The 11,482-nt window shown below is 34.9% G+C and overlaps 1 protein-coding gene across 1 annotated transcript; it reads right to left on the bottom strand.

Annotated features, from left to right (window-relative positions):
* Positions 1-2,098: 2,098 nt before the first annotated feature.
* On the bottom strand, positions 2,099-4,249 carry LOC143601249 (uncharacterized). Its single transcript, XM_077078704.1, has 5 exons — positions 3,550-4,249; positions 3,210-3,404; positions 2,943-3,154; positions 2,657-2,860; positions 2,099-2,197 (listed from the first exon to the last, which is right to left on the bottom strand). The coding sequence occupies exons 1-5, from the start codon at positions 4,247-4,249 to the stop codon at positions 2,099-2,101; spliced, it is 1,410 nt and encodes a 469-aa protein (XP_076934819.1).
* Between the last annotated feature and the right edge of the window lie 7,233 nt (positions 4,250-11,482).

The following is an 11,482-nucleotide window of genomic DNA, read 5'->3' as shown; positions in this document are numbered from 1 at the left end:
ATATCAAAATAGCTGTTGTACTGTCACAGCCCAATTCAACAGGCAACTTAACACTAATTTTTAAATCTTTTAAAAGCTTTACCAGCCACACTACTTCACAACAACTTGCCGCAATATCTCTATATTCTACTTCTGCAGAAGATCTCTAAATTGTTGGCTATTTTTTGCTTTTCCAAGAGAATAAGGAGTCTCCTAGAAAGACACAAAAGCCAGTTATACACCTTCTAGTAGCCAAACACTTCCCCCAATCAGCATCTGAGTAAGCTTTGAGTTCAAGGCTACTGCTGGCACTTATGAAGTTTCCTTTTGCAGGATCCTTCTTTAAATACCTAAGCAGTCTCATTGCAACATTTAAGTGAGAACTTAAAGGAGAATGCATGAACTGACTCAAACAACCGACAGTATAAGAAATGTCAGGCCTAGTTAGTGTCAAATATATTAATTTTCCAATTAATTTTTGATAAGAAGTTATATATTTTAACTCATAGTCTGAGCTAAAAGTATTATCCTTATTGTTAACAATAACATTTTGTTCTGTTGGATTTCCAACAGGCTTAGATCCAATCAATCCAAACTCATCTAATAAATCTAGATAATATTTTCTTTGAGACAATACAATACCACCAGGTTTATAAAACACTTCAATACCCAAGAAATAAAGTTAGTTTTCCTAGATCTTTGATTTTAAACTTAGAGCTTAACCATTCCTTGGTTGACAGAAGTTCAACCTCATTGTCTCCTGTAAGAACAATATCATCTACATATACTAACAAAATAGTTATTCCTTTTTCATTACTTTTAATGAATAAAGAATAATCACTTTTACTTTGCCTAAAACCATTCTCAATAAGAGTAGTTGTTAATTTTGCATTCCACATTCTAGGAGCTTGTTTAAGTCCGTATAAAGACTTAACAAGTTTACATATACTATTACTATTGGGATCACAATATCCCTCCGGAAGTGTCATATACACCTCCTCAGTTAATGAGCCATAGAGAAATGCATTATTAACATCAAGCTGAAATAAAGACCATTTATTATGAACAGCTAAAGTAAGTACGGTTCTAACAGTTACCATTTTCACAACAGGAGAAAACGTTTCATCAAAATCTAACCCTTCTTTTTGACTAAAACCTTTTGCAACTAGTCTAGCTTTATATCTTTCTATAGTACTATTAGATTTATATTTGATTTTATATATCCACTTACAACCAATAGGTTTTCTACCACTAGGAAGATCAGTTATAACCCATGTTTTATTTCTTAATAAGGCTTCCATTTCTTCACTCATGGCAATGACCCAATCGGGATGAGTGGATGCCTCTTTATAAGTCTTAGGTTCTATGTTTTTATTAAGAGCAGATGAAAAGACATATTTTCAGAAGAAAGGTTAGAACATTGAACAACACTTTGAACACAATGCTTAACTTTACCACTCACAATAAAATCTTCAAATTTTCTTGGAAGAGTAGTCTTTCTACTAGACCTCCTAATAAACCCAGATTCAGAATCACTATTCTCATTACCCTCAGATTTACTTGAATCATCATTAGTAAAACCTAAGTTGTTAACCTCACTGGCAATTTTCTTAGCAATGAATTTATTAGGACCAGCATCTACATCAAAGTTGCTATTAGAGTTGTCATTTCTACTCTTAGAACTTCTAGATGAGTCACCACTGTCTGGATTATCAATGCTTTGAATACTACCAAGAAGTCCATCATCCTTGGCCTCACTAGTATTATGAATTGCCTCCTTATCATCATAGGGTGAGTTAGTTGTCATGGTTTCATTAAGAAGGAAAAAGTTATAAAATTCATCAGAAGTCATAAAAGACTGTTGATGTGCATTGTTAATTTCTTGATTATTTTTAAAAGGAAACACATTTTCATAAAAAACAACATCTCTTGAAAAAATATGTATATTAGTTTCCAAATTCCACATTTTATATCCTTTTTTATTGCTAGAATAACCAACAAAAACACAATTAATAGACCTAGAATCAAACTTACCGGTAGGATTTAACTTTGTACAGAAACCAAGACAGCCAAAACTTCTTAAATGCTTAAGAGAAGGTTTAGTACCAACCACAAGTTCTTAAGGACATTTTCCAGAAAGAACATAAGAATGAGTACGATTAATAAGATAAGCAGCAGTAAGGATACATTCACTCCACATGACTATAGGTATGTAACCCTGAAACATAAGTGACCTAGAAGCATTAAGTAAATGTCTATGCTTTCTCTCAATCACCCCATTCTGCTGAGGTGTATAGGAAATAGATGTTTGGTGCACAACACCATGTTGTTCAAAGAATTTGTGAACATTATGATTGATGAATTCTGTTCCATTATCTTCTGATCTACATATCTTGATTTTCTTACCAAATTGAGTATTAATGAGATTAAAAAAGGATACAACTGAAGCATAAGTTTCATCTTTTGTTTTTAAAATATATAACCAAACTTCCCTAGAGAAATCATCTACAATCGTGAGAAAGTATCTAAACCCATCTAGACTAGTCACGTTAAATAGCGCCCATAGATCCATATGTATTAGATCACCTAATGCACTGGATTTACTATTACTAGAGGAGAATGACACTCTAGTTTGTTTAGCCATATGACATATCTCACAAGGATTAGATGAACTAACCTTTTTTAATTCTAAATCAGATTTTAAAACTTGTAAAACTTGATCAGATGGGTGACCAAGTCTACTATGCCACAACTCAGCAGAATTAAGACTAGAGATAACACTATTAGAAACATTTATAGGCTCACCTCCATTAACAGAATTTAACACATAAAGACCCCCTACTTCTTTACCAGTCATCACAAGTTTCTGATGTAACAAGTCCTGAACATAACAATGTGACTCGGTGAATAAGGTAATACATCTTATTATGTTTAGCCATTTTATTCACAGAAAGAAGATTTACAGAATAATCAGGTATAAGTACATCTTTTAACACAATGTCCTTGTTAACCTTCAAATTCCCAATCTTCTTAATTTTTGCTTGAGTACCATTGGGATGTCCCACAGACAAATTTAGATCAGAAACATCTAAACAATTGAACATGTAAACCTCTGAAGTAACCATATGTTGGTTAGCTCCGGAGTCAATGATCCAACTATTAGTCAAGTAAATCACTACACACATTTGCAGAAAAAATTGAGTTACAACTTACTGGACTGAAAAAATTACCTGACATATTTGTTGAAGAGGCTCCAGCAGAATTTTTGTCAGATATTAGAGCCATAATCCTGGCAACCTGCTCAGGAGTAAAAGGCTGCGAAACAGATTTGGTAATGTCTTTGGGATATTCCTGATCAGAGGAGACATTAGAGACACTCTGGTTTCTTAACAAATTTGTTTTCTTCTTATAGTTAGGTGGATATCCTACCAACTCAAAACACTTATCTATAGTGTGGCCAGTGAGATTACAATGAGTGCACTTCAGCACTTGCTTAGTTTGTTTCCTTTTTCGTGTCAACGAACTTAGCATTAAAGGAAGCAGGTTTCCCTTTAGAGCTTGATGCTATACCTTTGTGAGACTCCTCACTAGAGATGACAGCAAAAGCAGCTTTAATAGAGGGTAAAGGATCTTTAGTTAAAATAGTAGTTCTGATGGGTTGATAAATATCATCAAGACCCATTAGAAACTGTATAAGTTTGGTCCTATTATTAAAATCACTTATTTCAATTGAAACATCACACACACATGTAGGAAGTTTAGTGAGACTATTATACCGCCTCCATAAAGAGTTAAGACTATGGTAATAATCAGAAACAGAAGATCCATTTTGAGTGAGAGAATTAATTTGCTTATGTAGATTGTATATAACAGAACCATCAATTTTAGAGTATGTCTCTTTTAACTCATTCCACACAGTAAATGCATCAGAAGTGAAAATCTGACTTGCAAAAAGTTCCTCATTGATGGAATTCAAAATCCAATATAGGACAAGCGAATTGCATCTGTCCCATTGGTTTTGAAGCGCGTCATCATATGGGGATCTTATGCAACTGCCAGTTATAAACCCAACCTTATTTTTTACTTTTAGGGCAAGAACCATAGAATTTTCCCAAATATTATAATTCTCGGTTCCTTTCAACTTTATGTTAATAATAGCAATGTTGCTTGTATCACTGGGATGAAGGAACAAAGGATTATTAAAGTCCAAATTATTCAGTTGGGTTTTAAGATCATCTTCATGATCACTTTGATTAGATGCTTCGGACATTTTTCAGTAATAAACTCAAACAATCAAGAATGCAACACGTATAAAGGCACACGAAAAACAAGTAACAACAATGCTGATCCAACTTGTTTAGCCAAATATATGCCTAATGACAAGTAACAGACAAGAACAAACTGAATATAACAGAAGTAATACAAGAAAACTTACCGAATACTCCAGCAGCCAAAAAGAAAAGAAAGACTTACAATGTATGAGGTATATCCACAAACTGTTTACAGAGACAGGGTTTGATTTAAGAAGCAAACCCTAATTTGCAGCAGAATATTAATCTGGAGAATTTGCAAATTTCTTGGAATTAACACCACCCCAGGATATAAACAATTCGGATTACCTCGATCACAAAGAATACAAGTAATTGGTCAGTAAATGATAAGACAATAAACCTAGGGTTTCAATTCTTTGATTAACCTAGGGTTTCAATTCTTTAATCATCAACAAGAACAATTATCAACAGATTTGTGAAAAACAAAATTAGAGTTACAAAACCCTAATTTGAAATTAAGTGATCTCAGATTAAGACCGAGGCTCTCTAATGCCATGTTAAAAACACAAACTCAGATCACTTTATTTCAATCAAACAATCAAAATACAACTATGTTCAAATCAAATTACACCATTGATTAATCATAACTGTTCTGTTCTAATTCATTAAACTACTACAAATAATTAGAAAAAATCTAACAAAAGTAATTTCAAGATCTAAACTATGAAGTACAAGAAACTATACCTGCAACAAAGCGTTGCAAGCGGATTTAAGATCAAACCAACTATAATACCAATTATAACAATAAAAAATAATTGAAACCAAATAACCTTGAGTATTATTGCTAAGTTGAAATGGACATTTTATATAACTTTCAACACCGCCCACTCCAAAACTTGAATTATCACCAAACATGAACTCGGATATTTTGGCAAATTCCTTAGGACTGATGTAATGATCGAATATTTAAATTCAAAAAAAAAACAAAAAAAGCTAAGAAATAGTCAGCCACTTTAGTTAATAACTAAACAAAATTCCTTAAAACAAATGATCTGTAGTTTGAACCTTGTTTTCATTCCATATATAGTTTAAGAAAAGAAGATGAGTTAGGGGAATAGTTTGTTCTTTTACGTATTTTCGACCCACTCACTCAAGTTGTCTTACTTCGAAAAGGTATAAAAATAATCAAGTACTCATATTTGATTACTTGTATATTATATATTAGAAAATAAATTTACTATAATTACCAAACGAACTGGTTAAGACTAAAAATAATAAAAATAAATAATGAAACTGGGTAGAAGGTGATGTTCAAAAAGGCAAATAAAAAAAAAACCACTTCAAAGTAAAGTGGTGGATGCTGAAAATCAATGGATTTAAATAATAACTAAACCAATAAATTTATTTGTATACAAAACCTTATTTGTAGATAAAGGTTTGTAAACCAAAACAACATCTAGAAATGAACATGTGTTTATCTAAGAGAGATTTTACATTATTATCTAGTTACGTACTAACGAATTTTTTTTACAAAATCAAACATACAAGTAAATTCTCATCAATTAACTTTCTTTAAAATATACTAAAGTAAACTAAATTTAATAATATAGAAGTAATCATAAAAATAATAATAATTTTGAAATATTACTTTAATTAGAATCCAACTATATATACAGGTCGTTACGAACGCTCGTAAAGAAGTGAATAACCATTTGAAAATCACAATCGATAAAGGTATGGATCCTTACCCCCGCTCTTTATTGCTCATATTCAATTGATATAAACCCATTGAGTTAATATATATTTTTTTTAACTCCTCATGTCTTTGAATTATCAATTCATTTGGATGTCCATTGAATTCCAATTCTGATTAAACATTGGATTTAACTTTCAAGTCATGCGATATTATTATGTTTAATTATACTCATTATCGCATGTTCTGATATATGTTACGATAATATATTTGCTATGAGTTATGTGAATAATATTTGTATTCTGATACCCTGAGTGCCGCTTCTCGTGGAGTGTCCTACGAGCATGTTGTTGCGGCATCGACAACATGTGCACCACCCGTGACGGTGAGATCAGTTCACGACGTCTCTTAAGTACAAGCGTGGTACATATGGCTATTAGGAGGCGTATGGATCGATCCTAGGATTAATATTAAGGAGATGGATAGCGGGTATGCCAACTCGCCATCTCATGTGATAAATATACAGGAGTAGCTACCAGTATATTGTCACGTTTTATGTTCGCTCATGGGTATATACGTATGATATGTTTTAATTTATTTAATAAGACAAATTTAAGTTCAATATAATTACATTTCATTAAATCATTAACTATTTGAGCTTATTATTCCGTACTGAGCATTCGGCTCATTCCGTTATTTTTATTTTTTTTATATATACAGGTCAACAGGTTACTTTGGGCGGGATTAAGAGTGAGGAATAAAACATCTGGATCCTAATAAAATATCTTTTCAATCATGCTAGTGTATAAATTAACCTTAAGTTTGTCTTGTTTAATGTGTTATACCTTTGACAGATAAATACATAAAATTATGTCTTTTGTTCAGAAACCATGTTATTGTGACACGTCAGCCTATTCTGGGCCGGGGTGTTACAACTTAGGACTGAATCATTATTAAATTTGCTAACTTAAAAGTTCAATGACTTCTTTGTAATTAATTCATTCTTTTCTAAGTCCAGGGACGGTTCTTGTCATTATGTTAAGCTTCTAATTCGTTACATTATTCTTAACAAATCGGGTCGTCATACGAACTGGTTCCTGTAACGAATTGAATCCCTCTAACGAACTGGACTCTTAGCGAATCAGTCCATAGAGAACCAGTCCAGGTAACGAATCGGTCCATCTAATTCGTTATCTTCTTCTAATGAACTGGCTATATGAATCAAGGGTAATTCGTTACCCTTTTCCCTTAACGAACGTGACACGAACTAGAGCTAGTTCGTTATGCTCCCTAAGACGAATCAGTTAGCGAATCACCCTTAATTCGCTAAATTCCCGTTAAAGAACTAGGGTTAGGTCAGGGAATGTCAGAACATTCCCTGACATTACCTACCTCGTATTAACTTTTCGGCGCTGTCGCCGGAAAACCGCGGATTCACCGGAAAAAAACGAGTTTTAACTCGTTTTTCACTGTTTTTCGCCCGTTCGATCCAGATCTGAGCTAGGGTGATCCCTAAGCTAATCTTTGGCTCGTTTTATACCCGATTCCACCCGGATCTCGTGACGTTAATGGTTTAACGGTGTCGGCTCGTCGTTTCGTGAATATATCTAACGGGTTTAAGCTCATACAACAAAATACTATCATACCTTGGATCGGGATCGGTTTTACTAGGTGATTTCGGCTAGAGAGAGAGAGAGCTTAAGTGTGTGTTTTGAGGGTGTATGGGATATGTGTGAAATGAAATTAAATGGGTGATTAAAGGTTTATATATTTATGGATCATGGGCTTAAGCCCATGGTCTTTTTTCTTCTTTCATAACCCAAGTCCATAACCCATATCCATTTAACCCAACACTAGCCCGACTCATAATAACTCATGTTTTATTTATTAACTGAAATGTAAGGCCCCGTTACCGGTGCCCTACATTTGGTGTTGGATTTACTCATAAACACAGTTCTAAATATATCAGAGTTAATTAAAACTTTACGTGGAATATAAAACTTCAACCATAAACATTACATAACTTTAAAATTTTGTCTTATCAACATTAATAGTCGTTTAAAAACAAAACATAGTCTTTAAAACATCATAACATTTCCTTGGGACGCCAGTGTCTTCAATTCGATGCCATGTGTCCTCATCAAGCAAACTGCCTAAATCTACTCACATGCGTGCATACTAAAAGTCAGCTACGCTGAGTGAGTTCTAGTTAATCACACATAATACAATATATACACTTACCTTCCATTATGCATCCGAGGATACATAATAATTACTTTACTAACTTACTTTCATTACATAATTTCATACATACATTCACACTTTATTACTTTCATACTATTTAATTAATGTCCATTCTATCTCATATATTATTAGGGTATGGTCCCTCTTTCCTTTGTCTATCTCAGATATTATTAAGGTCTGGTCCCTTTCTTGTCTATCTCAGATATTATTAGGGTCTGGTCCCTTTCTTGTCTATCTCAGATATTATTAGGGTCTCGTCCCTTTTTACTTCTCTATCTCAGATATTATTAGGGTCTCGTCCCTTCTATCTCAGATATTATTAGGGTCTGGTCCCTCTTTCTTCGTCTTCGTACATACCGTCTTTACATACCCATAACATACATACTTTCTTTAATCATTCATACATACTCATATATTGTACATATATATATCATACACATTCATCTATCATAAACATACCTCCCTTGTTAGCATGTGCAATATCCGAAGATCGTTCACATACCGACAAGCTTTTATTCACATTTAAGATATACATACATAAGATATAAACCATATAAGGCATACACTTACCAGTTAAGGTAAGTGTATTAACTATCACATCGAGTATGCACACAGCTCCGAAAACATAACAAGGAAATGGGGCTAGAAACTCACCTGGATCCTGTTTCTCTCTCCGTTAATAGTTAATCCCTTCTTGAGCTGTGCACGGCTAACCGTGTAATATTTACATGTATCAATATTTGTTTAATCTAGTCTTGCGGACTCGTTTTAGCTTACTTTACTTAGATTTTAAGCGGACCTAAATACTGAGTGAACTTAACTTGGCGAAGTTAAACCTTAAGCGAACTTATGCCAGGCGAAGTTGTCACTAGGCGAAGTTATAACCAGCAACATAGTATCTGGCGAACTTAACTAGCAGCGAACTTAGTCAACAGGGAAGTTGATCATAAGCGAACTTATACACCCAGCGAACTTATATACCCAGCGAAGTTCATACAGCAGCGAACTTATAACCAGCTCGCTGCCGTCGGAGTTCGTTTCATCAATCCAAAACACGTGTTTTGCAACCTTTGTTGGCTTATTATGGTTCGGCCTTAGCCCCAACCGTTACCTAGTCCGATTGCGGCTTAAGCTTGACCCGAACGAATCGTAAAGTTTTAATCTTTTTAAGCTAAAACGTTCCACTTGGTTCAAAGGTTCATTTAATCGAGCCGTTCCCATTTTCGGGTTCATTGCATTCATGTTTATCATCAAGTTTACAACTTTATGTCTCGTTTATACCCGATCTATTCTAGACTCAAGTTTCAAGGCTAAACTTCAATAAAAACATGAACTTTAAAGATCGAAACATACCTTTACGTGCTCGTTTGATCTAGGTTAGCTTGCTCACGAGTTATCGATCTTGTATATATCTCGCGTAGTAACGATCTATCAAGAATCACGTTACTTGGCCTTGGATCTCACTCTCCCTCTCGGCCGAATATGGTGTAGTGATATGTGTGTGTTTTTTGAGTTGATTAGGATGGAAAGAAATGAGGATTTAGGGTTTTAGGGTGGTTTAAGAGGATATTTATATCCTTTAAAGCCCATGGACCTAAGTCCCATTCCCTTTATTCCATTTTAATTAGTCCAAGTCCATGATCTTTATTAATACTAATTAATTATTTAGGCCCAATAACTAAACGCGACTTTCTTTTATTAAATACGAAAATTTTAGGATGTTACAAGTCTTCCCTCCTTAAAGAGGTTTCGTCCCTGAAACCTAACTATTACATAAACAGTCTAGGGTAGAACTTGCGCATCTCATCCTCAGCTTCCCAAGTGGCATCTGATCCCTTGCGATGTTTCCATATTACTTTTACCAAAGGTATAACCTTGTGGCGAAGCTGCTTCTCCTTGCCATCAACAATCTCTATCGGTTGTTCGATGTAGTTCAGTTGTTCATCAACCTCGATGTCCATTAATGGCACGTGAGACGTGCCATCAGCTAGACACTTCCTCAGATGAGAAACATGAACCTAAGATTCGACCTCTGATATCTCCATGGTGTGGAATCCACATACGGTCAAATCTAGTCTTAACTCTATGAGTGTTTTCCATCAACTCATCTTGCTGGCCATAAATCCTTTCTTTCTTGACTACCAATACTTCTGACTGCACTTTGATGATTTCTTCGAGAAGGCTCGAGTTCATAATCAGCTGGTATGACTTCACTGTTTCAAGGACTTCCTCATTCTTACGGCTTAACGCGTCGGCGACTAAATTAGCTTTACCAGGGTAGTACTTAATATCGTAGTCATAATATTTTATCAATTCTAACCACCTTCTCTGCCTCATATTCAACTCTTTCTGCTCGAAGAAGTACTTTAAACTTTTGTGATCTATATAAATAGTACACTTGGTACCATACAGGTAATGCCTCCATATCTTTAAGGCATGAACTACTGCTGCAAGCTCTAAATCATGCATCAGGTAAGTACTCTCGTGAACTTTCAACTGTCTAGACGCGTAAGCTATCACCTTCCCTCGTTTCATCAACACGCAACCTAACCCACGATGCGAAGCATCTGTACAAACAACCAAATCCTCGTCACCATCGGGTAAAGCAAGGATTGGAGCTTGCGTGAGTCTCTTCTTTAACTCCTGAAAAGCTTCTTCTTGAAACTTACCAAAACTGAATACTATCATCTTTCGGGTCATACTGGTCAGCGGTGCGGCTATCTTGGAGAAACCTTCGATGAATCTCCTATAGTAGCCAGCTAACCCTAAGAAGCTTCGTATATCAGTCGGGTTCTGTGGAGTCTTCCAATTAGTTATTGCTTCAATCTTGGCTGGGTCCACCATAATCCCTTCCGGATTAATCACGTGACCTAGGAATTGCACTTCTCGCAACCAGAACGCGCATTTCAAAAACTTAGCATACAACTTCTCCTTCTTTAGAGTCTCTAATACCTCCCTCAAATGATCTGTATGATCAGTCTCATTCTTTGAATAAATCAATATGTCATCAGTAAAGACAATTACCGATTTATCAAACATAGGCCGACATACCCTATTCATCATGTCCATAAATGTTGCGGGTGCATTCGTTAGACCGAATGACATCACGAGGAACTCGTAGTGTCCATACCGCGTCCGAAACGCTGTTTTAGGGATGTCTGCCTCTTTCACTTTCAACTGATGATAGCCTGATCTGAGATCTATTCGTGAGAACCAACTTGAACCTTGAAGTTGGTCAAACAGATCATCAATCCTTGGCAAAGGATATCTATTCTTTACCGTAAGCTTATTCAAC

This window comes from Bidens hawaiensis, unplaced genomic scaffold (genome assembly GCF_021521415.1).
Source record: "Bidens hawaiensis isolate Kalapana, Puna unplaced genomic scaffold, B.hawaiensis_p1.1 tig00055969_1, whole genome shotgun sequence".
In the NCBI taxonomy this organism is placed as follows: Eukaryota; Viridiplantae; Streptophyta; class Magnoliopsida; order Asterales; family Asteraceae; genus Bidens; species Bidens hawaiensis.
This window is presented reverse-complemented; position numbering and strand designations above follow the sequence as displayed.

What these genes read in the sequence shown, in the direction of transcription:
- LOC143601249 (XM_077078704.1), bottom strand. Translation starts at nt 4,249, where the DNA reads ATGTCCGAAGCATCTAATCAAAGTGATCATGAAGATGATCTTAAAACC. An exon ending in TAGTGAGGAGTCTCACAAAG is followed by an intron (nt 3,405 to 3,549) that starts GTATAGCATCAA and finishes TTGAGTTGGTAG; the next exon opens with GATATCCACCTAACTATAAG. An exon ending in CTGATTTAGAATTAAAAAAG is followed by an intron (nt 2,198 to 2,656) that starts GTTAGTTCATCT and finishes CTTATGTTTCAG; the next exon opens with GGTTACATACCTATAGTCAT.